This window comes from Enoplosus armatus, chromosome 12 (assembly GCF_043641665.1).
Source record: "Enoplosus armatus isolate fEnoArm2 chromosome 12, fEnoArm2.hap1, whole genome shotgun sequence".
Taxonomy (NCBI): Eukaryota; Metazoa; Chordata; class Actinopteri; order Centrarchiformes; family Enoplosidae; genus Enoplosus; species Enoplosus armatus.
This window is the reverse complement of record NC_092191.1, coordinates 23,843,943-23,863,558: the sequence shown is the minus strand read 5'-3', so window position 1 is coordinate 23,863,558 and position 19,616 is coordinate 23,843,943. Positions and strand designations below refer to the sequence as shown.

The window sequence follows — 19,616 nt, the reverse complement described above, 5'->3', positions numbered from 1 at the left end:
AGCTCTGAGAATTCAGATAAGAATTCAGAGTATGGACCTGGAGCGCGATAGACTATAACGAATAAGACTGGCTTCAGTGTTTTCCAGGTTGGGAGTGAGAGACTCATAACGAGGCTTTCAAATGAGTTATAATCCAGTTTAGGTCTAGAGTTCATCAACAGGCTTGAGTCAAAGATGGCTGCAACTCCACCTCCTCGGCCGGTGCCTCGAGGGATGTGAGTATTAGTATGACTGGGCGGAGTGGATTCATTCAGGCTGACATACTCTTCATGACACAGCCAGGTTTCTGTCAGACACAGTAGATCAATATGATTCTCTGATATTAGCTCGTTTACTAATACAGCTTTAGATGACAGAGATCTGATATTTAACAGTCCGCACTTAATTTTCCTATTGTTTTGGCCTATAGCAGTAGTGGTCTTAATTTTTATTAAGTTTTTATTAATGACTCCTCTCCTGTTTAACTTTGGTTGAATTAATTTAAGTGGTCGGGGGGCAGACACAGTCATTATGGGGTGTTGGGTGGGTAACTGCTCTAATGGAAGCGCAGAGAAGCGTGTAGGACTGCGACTCTGCCTCCTGGTACATCTCACAACCAAGCCAGCTCTTACCTGGGTGAACTGTAAGAACATCTAGTCTTATGGAGTCTGCACCACAAACCATTCAATAAAAGGCCCTGAAAGTCTATTTTCTCAATAAATATTAGGAAATACTAGAAATAAAAGTTCTATGAGAAAAGAAATACATTTGTTTGTTAGAGCTGAAGAATACACTGTTGATGAGTAACACCAAGCGTAAACAAAATTCTTTTGTCTTTTGTTTTGATTCTTTTTCCATATCTATCCATGTTATGTGACTCAGTGGTTCAAAAGCAACCAGGCACACCTAGTTTTATAATTAAAATTGTTTTATGAAATGGAGGTAAAGTGCTAACATATAATATTAAATGTTCCATATTGTAGAACGTGAGCTCTCCATGTCTTGCCTGATTATAAAGCAGCTCTCGGTGCTGTATAAATACTGTGAAAGCATCAAAACATTCAGTCCACGGAGAAATGCACACAAGCCCGTATTCAGACAACTGTGCCTTTAAACGAGCCGTCAGGACTTCTGTAAGGTTGTGATGTCACAACTATACAGTCACCGCCCCCAACAGGTCATCTGCTCCAGGCACAGCACCACCCACCAAGCACAGGGACGCTCATCCACCCACTCAGTCTGTCTTAAGTTATTGGAGCGCTCTACTCAGGAACTACTCTTCAAGTGTTTGGAGGTTGTTCAGTTTGTCTAAAACTTATCAATATATTGATAAAGATGAGCATACTGTGCTTCACCGATGCTGCTGTTGGGACTCCCGCGAGGCCAGTTCCCATCGATGGCATCCCCCCTGGCTGAGGGTGACACCTGTGCCACCTGTCTCGGGAGCGCGAGCGACGGATGCGCTTCCCGTTTGCAGTCTATGGTTTTAACCAATGGCGAAGCCCCTTAAAGGGCAGAGCACGTACAACATAGAAACAGTAGTTACCTGGATGTAACTCCAGTTCTGTGAGCACGTGCAAGGCCTTTTAACCGCAAGCCCAGCTGGTCCTTGTTGTTGTTGCCGCATTTCAAGGGAGACAATCAATGTTTACTCTGGGGGCTTAATATGGGAGGATGTTACCTCCTGATTGGCGCAACCTCTGGAGGGGGGTAAACCAATAGCCAAGCCCGTTAAGGGACCTTGCACATATTCATAGAACTGGAGTTACAACCAGGTCACTACTATATTTATATGCCAGCACTCATTTGCTGGGCTAATACGACCTGCCGATATGATTGAACACCACTTTATTTAGTAATATGAACCACACACAGCAAAGATCTTTAAATTCTGTTTCTCCTCTACACGACAGGGATTACAGATCTGCCAAAAATTGACATTATGTTTTAGGGGCGCAAGTTTGAGACATTTGTAACAAATAAACAATTAGCCAAATTTCCAAAAAAACAACCTATACCAACACCAAGGTCACTTGAGAAATCCAACTCCTTGTATATACAGAAATAAATGATCTCTCTGCTGACCAGTCACTGTTGGTCTCATTAACAGAGCTATAGAAAGCAAAACATGTGGTAACATATTCTTTTTAGATCATGTCCTGAAAGTAGTTAAGAGCAGTAGTACATGTTTGAGCACGCACTCAACTAACATATCTGACCAACACAAAACAGCAGAAAATGATTAAAATATAAATTATGATTACAGACTATACTTATTAATAATAAAGAAAAACAATGTAAAACAATGAACAAAGGTTCCTTCATTAAAAGAGAAACATTACAGCACTACGTGGTCTTCATCAGGTCCCAAAAATGAATGAAAATCACTTGTGTGACACACGTGTATTTCTTTCTGCGGCGGGTGGAGTGGCAGCTGTTACCGCACTGACCACCATCCTGTGATCTGACCCGTTGAGGTTTAAAATCCAAAACACATTATAGATCATATCTGGGTGACAGCAAAATGGAACGTCCAGTGCATTACATTACATGGTAAAAAACAAACAAATCAAAATACATTACACCTGAACAAGAACTTACGCACAATGTAGACCTCAGTGAAAAGCTGGGGGGGTGGAGGGGTGGGTCAGCGGAATAATTTAATTGGTCTGAAGTTAGTTCCGTTTCTGGAGCTTTTCCACGCTGTACGTTGAATCCTTATATCCTAATATACATTTTTGGTTAGGACACTTTGAAATTAAAAAAAGCATTAGCATTAGCATTAGCTCTTATGAACTGGCTAAACTGTCAATGTAACAGATCAGTCGTATAACAATGGTAGCAAACAGCTTTCTGGGATCTCCTGTCTCCACGCAGGGATGGTTTTGTACTGTGTGTGTGTGTGTGTGTGTAACAGTGTGTTTGGGTGTCAGAGGTAGCTGGCTGCTAGGATCTTGTCACGGTTTTCTTCGTACTGGTGCAGCATCTTCTGAAGGTCATGGTCAGCAGGAATCACCTGCACACACACAAAAAGTTTTTTTTTCTATCTAACTATTAGAAATAGATGAGAATTACAGGAGGAGACCAAAAAAAAAAAAAAACACTACACCTGGACATGTAGCAACATCACATGAAGACAGGAGGGATAAAGTGGAAGTGGCCAGACTTGCCTGGATGTGAATGGTCACTCACCAGAACAGGAGCAGGGAGAGGGGAGGAGGTACGCTTGATGAGCCAGTCCTCATACAGCTGGTGAATGGACTCCAGATACTCCTGGTAAACACACACACAGAGGTTTGAGGCCTTATTGGTGACCAAATCACAGTTGATTGACGCATGAAGCCACACGTTTGAGTTTGCGTCCTCACCAATGGAATGACTTTCTCCTCCTCTCTGCATCTCTGCTTTAACCTCTCATGGCAGGTCTGAGGAGACGTCTGCAGATAGACTGGAGCCAGAGGAAACAGTCACAGATGGGGGAGGGGGGGGGGGGGGGGGGGGGTTTAAAGAGGACCTATCATGCTTTTCCTTATTTTCTGTCATATACATCGTGTTACAGTGTTGGATATTCCTATTAAACGTTGCCAAAGTTGCCAAATAATGAGCTAAACGTATGTAAAAGTAATCCCCAGTCTTCAGACTGATCGGAACGCTACGTTTCAGTTTTTTCAACCGCCGTGTCTATCTGATGTCAGACAGGCACGGATGTCCTTATATGGTATCTCTGCTCCAGGGACAGACCAGATGTTTACGTTTATGTCAACGTTACTTGGGAACGCCCGGTTAACAGCTTGCCTTTGGAAATTCCTCCAAAGACTTCCGGAACTTGGCCAGCCGATGAGAAGAAAGTGGGCTTTTTAGGGAGGGGGGGCCTTAAAGAGAAAGGAGCTCAAACGGCTTGTTTCAGACAGAGGGAGGACTCTGCCTCCGTGACTCCTGCACAAACATTTGAGCACTATATGATGTCACAGTCTATGACAAGAGGGTGTAATGTGATGTTTCACCTCACTGCAATTTACTGATTATGTAACATGAATATATTATTTGATGGTGTCAGAAGGCATTGTCAACAAACAGGTGTCAGTTTCTAATCAGTCTTCATATCAGTTAATTGTATTAATCAATGTTTCTACAAGTGTCTGTCAGAAGTCAGTAAAACACCACAGCTTCTGTATTTCTGCATCTTTATTATAATATGTATTAAAATGTGTGTTTCTGCTTTGTGTATTCTCACCAATCAGATCAACAGGAATGGAAATGTTAGTTGTGATCCAATCAAACCACTCGCTGAGAACAGCATAGTCCACCTCTGGCATTTTCCCACTGAAGAAAAAAACAAAACAAAACAAAAAACGAAATCAACCAATAGAACGTCAGTATGCTGTCTGGGTAGGCAGTATGACAACAGAAACCACGAGATGACCTTAATGTGCAAAACATCTTCAGTTGCCTTTAACATTTCTGGGTGTATTGGTCAACTGGGTAATGCTGCAAATCGACCAGCAGTTGATTTATGGTAATATTGGATTAACCACACTGTTGCATCAGTGTTGTGAAGTACGTGAATAGAGTGCTGCAGGGATGACGTATTTTTGTAGGCAAACATGAAGTTAGCGTCGCCCTGGTTCCCTCGACAACAAGCTGAATGGGATTCTTCCATGAGATTTTGGATTATTGCAGAAAATAAGCTCTGTGTGCAAAACAAAAGTTTATGATACTCTCAAGTTTTGTTCAGCGAGTTAATCTTCACTATTAGGATATTTGGAATGGAAATGGAATCGCCAGAAGTAGAAAGCTAAAGGAACTCCACCACGGTCGTATTACTTCAACGTCACCACCACTAAGCTTCACTTTTAAGAAGAATATAGATAGATATAGATATATAGACAGATAGAGTATAAACACAACAAGGCTGTAAAGGCGGACTAGTGAGTAGATGACTTTCCGTGTTTAATGTCCGCGACAACCTCTGTAGTCTCATTTAGCCGCTTGTTAGCAACCGCCTTTTTTAAAGACACGTAACAGCTTCAGAATTCACGAGTTGGGGTATCTACTACCATTTTATGTCGCAGAACAAAACGTGTAAATCTCTTAAGCTTGTGTTAACCACAGACCTTATCTCAGGCATCTCACCAAAAACCATTCAAAAAAAACCATTGACTTCCAGACGAGGGAACAGGAAGTGTAAAAATGCAGACTAATTTCCGGGTTTTAGGACTCATTCCTGCAGCACTCTATTTGTCGGGTCTTTATTTCACTGTTTAAGCCAAGAATAACAGCTGATAAAGCTATTTTATCTCTAATCAGTTTCTCTACTGAGGTTCGACAAAAGGCAATATATTGTGATATAAAATTAGTAAGCCATGATAGAAGATTTTATGCATATCGCCCACCCCCACTGCCTTGCTTCCTAGTGTAAATGGGATCATTCTTACACAGAACATCCCAGCTCCAAGAGGTATCAAATGTAGACTAAGAGCTTAAACTGTTATGCAGCAGAGTCCATCAAGCCAGCATGAGAGTTTAGCTCATGGATTTACTGATCTAGTTTCTTGGGCTGATCCAGGCGATGAAGCTTCACAAACCACAGATAACGGTACCTTCTGAAGAGATTGTCCACAAAGATGTACTTGGCACTGAAGATGGACCTCTCCATCATCCTGACAGGAGCTGACTGGAACCAACAAGAAACTTTAGGTACATACAGCCGATTTCCTGACGAGGTCCTATGTTTGCATCACAAGTCAGCACTGCAGGTCAACACAGTGTGGACATAGTGACATAGTATATTATATAGTACACAATGCAATGAGTACACTTACTATGGTTGACAGGTGTCTATCCAGCATGGTGAGTTGAACATAGGTCTGCAGTGTGATGCCCCAGCGCTCTGGGTCCTGGTACATCAGAGCCTGCAGGGACGGAAACAAACAGATGACACAGCCAGCATGGAGTACATATACAGGGGCTCAATTACTACTACTACTACTACTACTACTACTAGACAAAGCACTGGACACGTTTCCACAAGGTGTAATCTGGAGAATCATGATCCCCAGAGGATGGATCCTAATATATTTGGTGACCTTTCTGAATTTAGGGCCACCATTAGGCTAAAATTAACTTGTACATACAGTAGACAGAACAATCCAAATCAACTTGGCAGAATGCTATGAAATGAAAGTGCCATTCACCCACATTTTCTTCACATTTTTTTGTTTTTGTTTACAATCTTAGTTTTAAAAATATTACTCTGTGTAATGCTCTCAAAACCTATCCTGCAAATAATTTTAGGTCCTGACTACTGACAGTATATAAAGATGGACGACATGGCAGCTCCCTAAAAGTGACGCCAAAATGTCTCGATCGCCCCCTGGTGATTGGCTGCAGTATAGGTATTATAAGCCCCGCCCCCCTGTTAGCAGATGGGACATGGGCCAAACTAAAAAAAAATCAAAATACACGTCAAATACATTTTCCCCAAAGATGGTTTCTGTCACTTTACGTAGTTCTTATCAGGCTGATGTTTGTTCAAGTGTTTGTTTTTCTGATAAGTTTGGTTTTAATGAGTTATTTGATGCTATAAAAACGGGGTGAGACATCATGATTGACAGCTGAGATTGACTGTGATGTGCTCGCGATTGGGGTCGGGTGGGTGTATGGGCGGGACCTTGATGCCCCTGATCCACCCCCAGATCCCCCCCCCCGATCCCCACTGCGCAGACTCCAAATGACGTCACCAGCGCAAGACGGCAGCTGCCGTATCCGGGAGAGTTTGGCTTCATTTTTGTACAGGGGGAGGAAGTGGAGATGCGTCGGCCATCTTTATGTACAGTCTATGGTCCTGACCTGATTAAAAAAAGTCTGATTTCAACAACAGTGTCATGTACAGTACCAGAGGGTTGTGTCCACGGACATCCCTCCATTTAGAGACTGGTTCTGTTAGGACCTGAACCAAAACAAGAAAGGAGGGAGGAATAATACGTTAACGAACACTTCCAATGTCCAATCACTGGACTTTAGGAAAGAGTTTTCACACTCTTCATTTACACACTCTTTGAATTTCCATCTTTTTTGACTGCGCTAATTTCTCAAAATATTCAGGATGGGGGGGGACACACAAGGTGTAAAAAGCTAAAATAGTTCCTCTTTTTTTTTATCATAAAACTTCTAACCCAAAGTCCAACCTCCACTCTGGTGTCAAATGGCAGTTATGTAAAAAAGGCCAATTTGTGTAACGACTAGAGTGGTCACTTCCTGGTGGGAACAGATGCACGCAAATCTGCACTATGCGCAACTTTGCTGTACCTCTATATTGCTAGTTTTGCTGAAATACTCCAGACATGTTGTCTTTCCACTGGCAATATTCCCCTCAATACAGATCTGAAAACAGTGACAGAGAGACAGGTGTTAACAGGCCAGTCCACAGAAACTATGAAGAAAAAAAGGGCATTACTATGGCATGGAGGTATGAGCTAGTATTTTAGTATGTGAAGCATGATGATTAGTGTTTCAATCAGCCAACATTATGAGTGGGGATCTTCAGGTATTTAGTGTGCAGGTGGAGACTCACCACTGCTTTCTTATCCTCTCCATTCCGCACCAGCTTCCCTTGGAAGGAAGACAACATAGTGAGACAGGACTTCACTTCCAACTAGTCCCAGTGCTGGCCTCTCTCAGGTCAGTAGGCTACAGTGAGGTCAGGGGGACAGAAAGATGTTAAAATGCACAACAAGCTCTATATTCCAGGACACTGGATTGGAAATGAAACAATGGCTATAAAGGTTGAAGTGCTTTTGATATGACAGTGTTAACATCTACGATCTCATGAACCATGTAGAAGTTGTTGCCCTTTTTCTTCAACTAATATGGATGTAAAGAACCCCAAACTAAAGTGTGCACTTTAACGCCATAGTCGCTGTCATTTCATGTTCAATTTGCCTGAAGTACAGAGACAAAACAACCAAGCACAATACTTACAGACTGCACTGTACCCATCTAATCTACTATCTAAATAGTCGGCCACTGAGGAGTAAAATTCAAGCGAGTTATCTTGCATTCAGACCTGAATCCCTGCAGTCACATAAAATCAATAACAAAATCAGCCTTCGACCACCTTAAAAATATGACCTAATATCAATAAACATAACATAATTTATGTATATATGCATATTTAAAAAAAAAACCCAAACACAACTACAGTGTTTCCTGCGGAAAGACTGTAACCTCGGCCAAACTATGATTTGTTAGAGAAGGAAAGCCCTGCCTGCAACATTTCGATTCCTTTTTGGTTTTCAAAAACCCCCCAACAGAGTGATGGGTGAACCATCTGGCATTAGCGGATGGCGCACGTAATTGTCCAGCCCGGTATGTTCTGCTCACCGACAAGCCTGCTTTTTTGGGGGGGGGAAATAATCTTTAACATTGTGCCATGAACTTGAAAAATGAACTGACTTTGCAGGTGGAGTAAAAAAAAAAAAAAGCATAGTCTTTAGAAACTTAAAAACCCATATTGTTTTGTGTCTATAACTAGCACAAATATTTTCCATCCATATTATTATGTACTTAAATGATATAGTCATGTTTACAATGATATATGTAGAGTGCTGCAGGAATGAGTCCTAAAACCCGGAAATGAGTTAACACTTTCACTTCCGGTTCCCTCGTCTCGAAATCAATGGGTTTTTTAAATGGGTTTTTGGTGAGATGCCTGAAATAAGGTCTGTGGTTAACACAAGCTTAAGAGATTTACACGTTTTGTTCTACGACATAAAATACGTCAGTGGATACCCCCAACTCGGGAATTTTGAGGCTTTTACGTGTCTTAAAAAAGGTGGTTGCTAAGAAGTGGCTAAATGAGACTACAGAGGTTGTCGCGGACATTAAACACGGAAAGTCGTCTACTCACTAGTCCGCCGTTACAGCCTCGTTGTGTTTATACTCTATATCTATCTGTCTATATATGTATATCTATCTATGTTCTCTTCAAAGTGAAGCTTACCGGTGGTGGCGTTGAAGTAATGCGACCGTGGTGGAGTCCCTTTATAGCCTAACGTTGGACTACCAGATAAACGAAAGTTATCGCCAGGAAACGAGCTTTTGCAGGCAGGGCCTTTGTAAGGACGGACGCTCTCGGCTTCCGTATACCGGCAGTCGCAAAACGTTAATCCTTTTAAAGAGAAACAGAATACTCGCCCGAGAACACACACACACACACACACACACTTTGAGCTGAACACTGAATAGTGTGTTCCAGTTAACCCACACCACTGACCTGTGACGGCGTGTTGCGTGCCGCCGCGTGCTCTGCTCTGGATCAGTCTGACAGTCCCAGCAGCCAACTGTATCCGTCTGTTGCATCTAAAACCGCGCCATGATGACGGAGCCACGGCACATTGAGCAAATCGGAATGTAACACACCTGAACAATAACATCATACGTCCACCAGCTACCGACATCTCGCAACACACACACACACACACACACACTTATCTTTTTATGTGCACTTATCAAACAGGAAGAATTACAATTTCTTCCACCGCCATCTTTTTACTTCTTTTTCTTCTTCTGCTTTGGAGCTTTACGGCAGGTGGCGTCCATTGCAGTGCATTACTGCCACCCTCAGGTAGGTTCTATTCTCCCCCGGTTCTAATCCAGTCGTTAATGCGCACACACACACACACACACACACACACACATTTTTTTAGTTGCTCCCGGGACCAGCTCGATTTCATGGACTCTCTTTTATTCTTCAATAAATCTGCAATATACCAGAATCTGAAGATCTAGTAGTGTGTTTATCACAAGACAGTGTGGTGGGACACCTGCACCCATCTGGCCCTGGTGAAGGTTTTCTCCCACAAACTTTTATTGTGTTTTATTCCCAATGCACTGATGATGTACTTTTCTCCACATTATTCCTTTTTCCCCTTCTGATTTTGATAACCTAATATTGATTTCAACTAGATTATGCACAATTATGGCCAAAATGATCATCACAATTATTTTGATCAATATTGAGATCACGATTATTATTATAGATTTTAGGGTCCATCACTAAGGCACCCCCGCCCTAAAGCATACTGTACTTTATTTTACTCTAAACGGGACCATAAGTTACAAAATGAACATCGGGCTGTATTGAAGAAGACTTGAAACTACAGACCATAAACCCATTAGGAAAATGTTTACTGAGGTAAATCAAGTGAGAAGCCGGGTCATTCTTTCAGCCAACTGCTACCTGCAAAAGTTCTCTGATGACTCTGCAATTGTCGGCCTCATCACAGATGGGGACGACAGGGAATGCAGAGGACTGACCCAGGACTTTGTGGACTGGTGCCGGTGGAACCGCCTCCACATCAACGCAGGGAAAACCAAAGAGATGATGGTGGACTTCCGCCGGTGCAAACACACCCCTCAGGTCTTTTGGAGTGCAGGGGGCCACTCCTGAAGACCTTCTTTGACTCTGTGGTGGCATCAGCCATCTTTTATGGAGTGGTCTGCTGGGGCAGCAGCATCTCAGCTGCTGACAGGAAGAAACTGGACAGACTTGATTAAGAAGGCCAGCTCTGTTCTGGGATGCCCCCCCCCCCCCCCAGACTCTGGTGGAGGGAGCACTGGGCAGCTCCTTCAGGGACAGGCTGCTTCACCCGCGGTGTGTGAAGGAGAGGTGCTGCAGGTCTTTCCTCCCGGCTGCTGTCAGGCTCTACAATCACACCTGCTCCCAGTAGACCATGCACACCGACAATCCACTCTCATGCAATATTTCTGAATGTATAACAAATGGTGCAATAACTACATCTCTCTTATAGTTTTTAACGGTCTTTATTGTTTTTATTTATTATATTTTGATTTTTCTTACTTACTTGCTATTGCACTATCCTGTATGCTGCTATAACAATGCAAATGTCCCTGCTGATGGATTAATAAAGGATGATCTTATTTTATCTTCACCATAGACCTCCATACAATTGGACTTCTTTTTGCAACCAGGTAGAAAGAATGCAGGTGAACTAGTCAATGAACGCGTTTTTTCCAAACCAATAATGGACAGTGTGTGTACAGTTAGTAAAGTGGTTTACCTGTTTGCTGTACTACCTGTAAGTCGAGGCCGGCCTCAGTCAGTTAGCACCTGTAAATATCCTTTATGCAGGGTAGAGCACCGCCTAATGTACGTTCAGCTGAACAAACCACTCTTTGCAGGGCCTTGTGGTCCTGTTCGGTGCTGTTCCCACGCCAGGCAGTGATGTTCCCCGTCGGGACACTGTTGATGGTGCAGGACTAGAAATTCCTCAGTGTTTGAGGGGATACCCAAAATTTGATTTGATTTGTGATGTGGACACCAAGGTAGTTGATGCTGTCCACCGTTTTCACCGAAGACCCGTTGATATTAAGGGGGGCTTAGTTCCTTCCCTGCTTCTTCCAAAAGTCCACTATCAGTTCCTTAGTCTTGCTGACGTTAACGGTAACTATTAAATAAACTACAGATATTTGTTACCTTGTACAAAATCCCTCTCCCCACCTTCTTTAATGTCCTACTTTCTTCCTTTACTCAGCCCCCACCCCCTCTCTTCCTTCATCCAGTCTTCCCACACTCCCTTCAACAGATATTGGTGCGGAGTTAGGGACTTTGGTCTCACCAAAAAGTCAAAATTAACATTCTGAAGTGGCGACTTATCAAGTCAGGTAACAGCAGTTTTTTCTTTTCTCTTTCTGTACCCGTCCACCTGTACGCGTTTTTTCCAAACCAATAATGGACGGTGTGTGTACAGTTAGTAAAGTGGTTTACCTGTTTGCTGTACTACCTGTAAGTCGAGGCCGGCCTCAGTCAGTTAGCACCTGTAAATATCCTTCAGGCAGGGTAGAGCACCGCCTATTGTACGTTCAGCTAAACAAACTACTCCTAGCAGGGCCTTGTGGTCCTCTTCGGTGCTGCTCCCATACCAGGCAGTGATGTTCCCCCGTCGGGACACTGTTGATGGTGCAGGAGTAGAAATTCCTCAGTATTTGAGGGGATACTCAAAATTTCCTCAGGTGTCTGAGGTGAAACTGTCTCTGTCTTTTCTCACCACTGAGTCTGTATGCAGCGCCCGATGTCAGGCCCTCTGTGATTTGGACACCAAGGTAGTTGATGCTGTCCACCGTTTTCACCGAAGACCCGTTGATATTAAGGGGGGCTTAGTTCCTCCCCTGCGTCTTCCAAAAGTCCACTATCAGTTCCTTAGTATTGCTGGCGTTAACGCTAACTATTAAATAAACTACAGATATTTGTTACCTTGTACAAAATCCCTCTCCCCACCTTCTTTAATTTCCTACTTTCATTCCTTTACTCAGCCCCCACCCCCTCTCTTCCTTCATCCAGTCTTCCCACACTCCCTTCAACAGATATTGGTGCGGACTTAGGGACTTCAGAATCAGAATCAGAATCAGAAATTTTACAGTACTGGTGCTCCCATTCAAGAGTAGAAAGTAGCATAATTTAGAGCTAAAAGTATGTACAAAATATAAAAATAAGAAATAGAAAATAAAAAAATATACACATTTACAGTATTTAAGTGAAAAATAAGTTTAAAAAAAAAAATATATATATATACATACTATATTGCCAAAAGTATTCACTCACCCATCCAAATAATTGAAATCAGGTGTTCCAATCACTTCCATGGCCACAGGTGTATAAAATCATGCACCAAGGCATGCAGACTGTTTCTACAAACATTTGTGAAAGAATGGGTCGCTCTCAGGAGCTCAGTGAATTCCAGCGTGGTACTGTGATAGGATGCCACCTGTGCAACAAGTCCAGTCGTGAAATTTCCTCGCTCCTAAATATTCCACAGTCAACTGTCAGTGGTATTATAACAAGGTGGAAGCGATTGGGACCGACAGCAACTCAGCCACGAAGTGGTAGGCCACGTAAAATGACGGAGCGGGGTCAGCAGATGCTGAGGCGCATAGTGCGCAGAGGTCGCCAACTTTCTGCAGAGTCAATCACTCCAGACCTCCAAACTTCATGTGGCCTTCAGATTAGCTCAAGAACAGTGCGTAGAGAGCTTCATGGAATGGGTTTCCATGGCCGAGCAGCTGCATCCAAGCCATACATCACCAAGTGCAATGCAAAGCGTCGGATGCAGTGGTGTAAAGCACGCCGCCACTGGACTCTAGAGCAGTGGAGACGCGTTCTCTGGAGTGACGAATCGCGCTTCACCATCTGGCGATCTGATGGACGAGTCTGGGTTTGGCGGTTGCCAGGAGAACGGTACTTGTCTGACCGCATTGTGCCAAGTGTAAAGTTTGGTGGAGGGGGGATTATGGTGTGGGGTTGTTTTTCAGGAGCTGGGCTTGGCCCCTTAGTTCCAGTGAAAGGAACTCTGAATGCTTCAGCATGCCAAGAGATTTTGGACAATTCCATGCTCCCAACTTTGTGGGAACAGTTTGGGGATGGCCCCTTCCTGTTCCAACATGACTATGCACCAGTGCACAAAGCAAGGTCCATAAAGACATGGATGAGAGAGTTTGGTGTGGATGAACTTAACTGGCCTGCACAGAGTCCTGACCTCAACCCGATAGATCACCTTTGGGATGAATTAGAGCGGAGACTGAGAGCCAGGCCTTCTCGTCCAACATCAGTGTGTGACCTCACAAATGCGCTTCTGGAAGAATGGTCAAAAATTCCCATAAACACACTCCTAAACCTTGTGGAAAGCCTTCCCAGAAGAGTTGAAGCTGTTATAGCTGCAAAGGGTGGACCGACGTCATATTAAACCCTATGGATTAAGAATGGGACGTCACTTAAGTTCATATGCGAGTCAAGGCAGGTGAGCCAATACTTTTGGCAATATAGTATATATATATATATATATATATATATATATATATATATATATAAATATAACTTTGGTACATGTTTGTTCCAAACCAATAATGGATAGTGTTTGTACAGTTAGTACAGTGGTTTACCTGTTTACTGTACTACCTGTAAGTCAAGGCAGGCCTCAGTCAGTTAGCACCTCAGGTGAGACAGATTACTGGTGTGCCCCCCCTTTACTTTATTACTTTATATGTTTTAAGGACTAGAAAAAAACTCAGAGAATTCAGGTAAAATTCATAATACAGATCAGTACCCTATAACAAACAGAACTGGCTTTAGTGTTTTCCAGGTTGGGTGTGTAAGAATAAGAACAAGGCTTTGGAATGAGTTATAATTTAGTTTTGATTTGGAACGGGGGGGGGGGGGGGGGGGCAGACAACCGTCTCTATGGGGTTTTGGGGAACTGGAACTGAAAAACTCACTGACATTCCTGGTTATTGAGACTTTCTTTGGGCTCCAGTGCATCCAGGGGTTGAAGAGAACGAGGCAGAGGATTAAACTGCAAAAACGGCCCAATAACAAGAACATGCGCACTTCAGCCCAGAGGAGGGCGGCAACGCGCCTTAATGCTGTGTGCACACTGTCGAGAGGAAGAAAGACAGCCCCCCCCCCCCCACGTGGGGGTGGTAGGTGGGGGGAATAAAAGGAAGAGAGCGCAGCAGAGGATCGATCAGGTCATTCGGTTGGTCAGAATGGCAGCGGACCCAGAATCGAAACTCCAGCTGGTTCACAGACACATCCGGGCCTTTCCAGACTTCCCGAAGGAGGGCATCCTGTTCAGGTAAGACACTGACGACGATGGGACGTATTACTAGCGTTTCAACCACGTGCCGCGTCCAAGCCCTCGTTCAAAGCTTCACGTGTGTCCGTACGTGGTCGCACGGGGTCCGTCTCTTGCACGCTGCCCGCTCAGTATCCGGAAGAGTTCGGCGTGCGCGTGAAAAGCTCCGCGTGCGGAATGCTCCTCAGAGTAGGTAGAGGAAGGGGCCGCGAGCTTTCGTTCGGACCGGATTCACGTGTTGTGGGCGCCCGTTGCCCTGGAAACGGACAACAGTCTCAAAACGATAAAAAAAAAAACCGTCAACGTTAACATTGCGGAGTGGCGGCTGATGGCGTCATGTACCGGCAGAGTTCTTACGGCTCGATTTTACCGTCTCTGCCTGTACCTGTTTGCTCTAGACCAATAATGAACTGTGTTTGCTGTACTACCTGTCAGTCAGTGAGCACCTGAGGTGAGATACAGCCCCCCCCCCTGAGGTGAGATACAGCCCCCCCCCCCTCTACCTACCTACAACGTTCACATTCCATGAACCATCTGTTTACGGAACAGATGTGTATCCAGCATAGGGCCTGCCGCTCCTGTCAGGACAGTGCGACCCCCAGTGGACAAATCGGTAATAGCAGTGCATTTTATTGACAAATTGGAATTCAATTCAGTTTTATTTTACATGGCGCCGAATCACAACAAACGTTATCTCGTGTCACTCTACAGATGGAGCAAGTCTAGACTGTTCTCTTTCTAGAAGTTATGACTGACTCCACTAGTCATCCAGTGGGCTGGCTTGGACCCTTTTGGCGGTCTGATTCTGGCCATACATTTCTAGCACAAGGTCCACCCTCTGGAAAATGACCCAGAACTTCAGCAGCGGATGGAGTGGTTAAATATTCGCCCGACCTGCACGGGACCTGCATTCCATACACGACCACATCACGTCATGCATGATAACAGAACCATTTCCTTGACAATGGAGCAAACTCCATCCACTGACAGCCGGCGAGGTGGCTAAAAGCCAAGTTAAACAATGTAACTCCAGACTCTCCAGTTTTAGATTCTTCAAAGGACAATCCTGGACGTCAAGGAACCGCAGACCTTGATGTTGCGACGTGACCCAGCTTCTTTCCGTTTCTTGTTTTACACCATGTCAAGCATTTAACCTTACCCATGATGAGGTAAACGTGTCAGCACCTCCTCATCCATTTGATTCTCGCAGAGCTCCTTCCCATCAGAACTTGCACTTCCCGTAATTGCTGTATTTTGCATGTGCGAGTTTGACAACGCAGCACTGAAATTGCCAGCTAGTGGGTTTCCCATACTTCCCAGTGTGAGGATGTGCTGCTTTTCTTTTTTTTTTAGACAAAAGATTAATTGATTTAATTACAAGGGATGATTGTTGGAATTATACATGTTTTTCATATTGATATCCAGTTGAAATGACTGTGTGTGTGTGTGTGTGTGTGTGTGTCCTGCAGAGATATCTGTCCCATCCTGAAGGATCCAGCCGCCCTGACGGCAGTAATCGACCTGTTTGAAGAACACGTGAGGAAGAATCACCAGCAGGTTGAACTCATCGTAGGTAAGAAAGCGAAGCAAAGGCATCCATCTTTACATAGTAATCAAGTACGTGTGTACCTGTTTAGCCAATACATCATTGATAATCCTTCATTGATCAGTTTAACAATGTATATTCACTGGAATCACACGTGTATCATCAATATGGTGACTATAAACATTATATGAGACAGACATGGATGTGAACTGCAACTACGACTAGTTGGCGGAGGTGATTCTAGTTTGAGAGAGACCAGCCTTCTGATCTTTGATCAGTTCACTTGCTGGTTTTGTAAAGGCGAAGAAGCGATCAGATCTTAAAGCTACAGTAGGCAAGATTATATTACCTGGTCCAGTTTTTTTAATTTTTTTTAAAGAGTAAATATAAAGGGGGCGGGTGCTCACAGGCACGCATTTCTTTAAAGGAGCCCTTCAATTAAATATTGTCAGTGACATGCAATGGTCAGAATTATAGAAATATTCGGTTTCAATAATATTGCCTGCTGTAGCTTTAAGATCATATCTGATCTTAACTGGCATGACTGTCCACCTGCAGATTCATCATTTAGGATGATAGTGACTACTTCACTATATCCTGCCCTAATGTATGTAATGCGTATTTAGCTGCCACCACCTTTTTTATTTATTTATTTGTTTTTTTCCTGTTGTTTGTGTACAGGTTTAGATGCTCGTGGTTTCCTGTTTGGGCCTCTGCTCGCCCAGCGGCTGGGTGTTGGCTTTGTCCTGGTCAGAAAGAAAGGCAAGCTACCTGGAACCACTGTGTCCGTGGCGTACGATTTAGAGTATGGGAAGGTAAAGAACACAAAACACCAAGGATTTTATTTGTTTGCCTTGCAGTTTATATTCTGTTTCCACTGGGGAGGACGGACATCTAGAGACTCATGTATTCATTGATGGAATGTTAACATTAAACAACGTAAAGTGCCATGTGTACATAAGCGCATCGGCATGCAGAGATCTAATTGAGACGAGCATGTCCCCTAAAATGCTAGTGTGTTTCCAACATATTATTCTCAGTGGAAAGGTTGGCTGACCAGTAAGGAATGGGAAATAGGACTGGGTCACATTGGTCTACCTTCTGCAGCCTCCACAAGGAGGCTTTGCCAGTATCCCCCCCCCCGGACGAGCCTCCTCCTATGCGCTTGCACTTACTCGTGAACACCTGCACCGTGACAGTATCACTTTCACAGCTGTTGCTGCTACTCGGCTGTTACGGCCTCCTGGGCTTCACACAGATTCATTTTTTCTTTTCCATCTGTAACGTACAGTTTACTGACTGGCCACCATGTAGTTTTGTGGCCAGTCAGTGTGATATAGACACTTGGAATGAATACTACCTTGCAATGCTACCTTGTAGGATCAGTGTGAACGCTGCCCCTCAGGCATGCTGGCACCACAGTCTTAATGAACCGTATCTTTCTTACTTGTCTTGCACCAGGCAGAGGCAGAGATCCAGGAGGATGCAGTGGCTCCAGGACAGAAGGTTCTGCTCATTGATGACCTTCTGGCTACTGGAGGTGAGAAATCCCCCATGGTTAGGTCTGCTTTGTAACCAGCAGGAAACCGCGGGAGAAGGGTTGTAAACATAAACAGCAGTCCATAAATGTGTTATTACATTATGTAACATTTCAACCTTTTTACTGTCACTGCACTCACTAACAGACGAGCAAGCGTCCCTCGTTTTTGCTGGTTAATTTTTTACTGGCAGTCAAACAGGCTCTGTACAGCGCCATGCCACTGAGCGAGATATATTAAATTCTCCAAAGTCATGCAAAGCCACTTGAATTTGCCATAGTCTCTGGGTGGCATTCATTGTCAAAGCTTCAGGCGAGTTCAACCTCCCTGAATTTAATCTCAGATTAAAGCTACAGTCAGCAATGTAGCTGAATTATAATTTTGGTAGAAATAACTCATTTTGACCATTGCATGTAATTTAACAATGTTGAATTGAAGGGCTCCTATTTAAAAAAAAAAAAAGTTTCTGTGAGCACTTTGTATTCAGTCTTTTTAAAAACTGGACCAGGTCTGAATCAACATGGCTGTTATGTTACTGTTATGATTGGCCAGTTGCGTTGCTAGCTAGCCCCGATTGGTTGTTCGATTCAGACCTTTTTGACCTACTAATGTCAAGCCATTGAAAAAGTTCTTCCTTGGGCCACAGTAGGAACCATTGTTTGTGTGTTTGTGTGTGTGTTGCAGGGACATTGTATGCAACCTGTGAGCTGATGAGGAAGCAGCAGGCTGAGATTCTGGGCTGCATGGTGGTCATCGAGCTCAAAGAGCTGAACGGCAGCGACAAACTGAAGCCGCACAGTGTGTTCTCCTTGGTTCAGTACTGAGGGCCACGGCAGCCGCAGTTTCACTGGAAACGAGTCAAACATTGTTTTTTGTTTTGTTTTTTGTTTTTTACAACCAGTCGGGTGCTTCCTGATGTCACCAACGCCAAACCTCTCGTCACGCACACTTTTTACGTGTTTTTACGTTTTTATCACGGCTTCAGTCGTATTTTATTATTTTTATTGGTTTCAGTCGGTGCTCAAATATCAAACGTTTTGTCATTCATTCATACATGCATGCATAATGCTCTGGTTGCAAAGGCTGGAAAGCCTTACCCAGCGTATGACGGCTTGGTTACCACGGATCCTTTCCTCTAATGCTGCTGCCGTGTGCCTTAACAAGAAGATGGATGGATGGACGGATGAAGTGATCACATTTTCCTGTAAGAAGGTGGTCCATCAGATTAACTGTAAAGAATACGAATTTACTGTGTTCAAAGCTAATGTAACAGGTCAGCTCCAGTAAAGCCCAAACCAACTAACAAATAAAACAGTCTGCCTGTCGCCACTGTCCGGTTTACTGCCGCAGGCGTCCTGTGGTCGGCACGCCGTTGCTATTTTAACACTTTTGTCGTCGCTGCATCGTTTTTTTTTTTGTGTTTGAACCCAGAATCATGTTAATATAATAAAGCTATACAGGAAATGACATTCCCAGACTGGCATGAGGTCTTTACACATTACAGAGCAGACACATTGATATTAACTACCACAACGACACACCCTTGCTCAATTCGATACGCTGACCAGAGCAAACGTCTGTGATATACAGTATATTGCTGTGTAACTGACATTACTGGGCCAGTTTGCTTTTAAACAGTTAGGGTTAGGGCCCGGACCCAAACTGGGAGCCGATTCCACAGGAGAGGAGCTTGATAGCTGAAGGCTCTGGCTCCTGTTCTGCTTTTGGAGACTCTAGGAACCACAAGCAACCCTGCATTCTGGGAGCGCAGTGCTCTAGTGGGGTAACAGGGTACTATGAGCTCTTTAAGAAATGATGGTGCCTGACCAGTAAGAGCTTTGTAGGTCAGGAGAAGGATTTTAAACTCTATTCTGGATTTTACAGGGAGCCAGTGCAGAGAAGCTA

At 43.8% G+C, this 19,616-nt stretch overlaps 2 protein-coding genes across 4 annotated transcripts; one reads left to right on the top strand and one right to left on the bottom strand.

Annotated features, from left to right (window-relative positions):
• Nucleotides 1-1,810: 1,810 nt before the first annotated feature.
• On the bottom strand, nt 1,811-9,461 carry tk2 (thymidine kinase 2). Of its 3 annotated transcripts, none has more exons than XM_070915777.1 (10): nt 9,254-9,461; nt 7,553-7,590; nt 7,288-7,362; nt 6,875-6,928; nt 5,802-5,891; nt 5,580-5,653; nt 4,214-4,302; nt 3,348-3,427; nt 3,172-3,252; nt 1,811-2,995 (listed from the first exon to the last, which is right to left on the bottom strand). In XM_070915777.1, exons 1-10 carry the CDS (start codon nt 9,435-9,437, stop codon nt 2,909-2,911), a joined length of 852 nt encoding a protein of 283 aa, XP_070771878.1. In that variant the 5' UTR covers nt 9,438-9,461; the 3' UTR covers nt 1,811-2,908. The 3 variants fall into 3 exon arrangements, with proteins under 3 accessions (XP_070771878.1, XP_070771880.1, XP_070771879.1); XM_070915779.1 differs by having other exon boundaries at nt 7,553-7,668; nt 9,254-9,389; XM_070915778.1 differs by lacking the exon at nt 9,254-9,461 and adding an exon at nt 8,888-9,015 and having other exon boundaries at nt 7,553-7,668.
• A 5,007-nt stretch (nt 9,462-14,468) lies between these two features.
• Nucleotides 14,469-19,178, top strand: aprt (adenine phosphoribosyltransferase). Its single transcript, XM_070916169.1, has 5 exons — nt 14,469-14,627; nt 16,097-16,200; nt 16,855-16,988; nt 17,635-17,713; nt 18,396-19,178. Exons 1-5 carry the CDS (start codon nt 14,539-14,541, stop codon nt 18,533-18,535), a joined length of 546 nt encoding a protein of 181 aa, XP_070772270.1. The 5' UTR covers nt 14,469-14,538; the 3' UTR covers nt 18,536-19,178.
• Nucleotides 19,179-19,616: the final 438 nt, after the last annotated feature.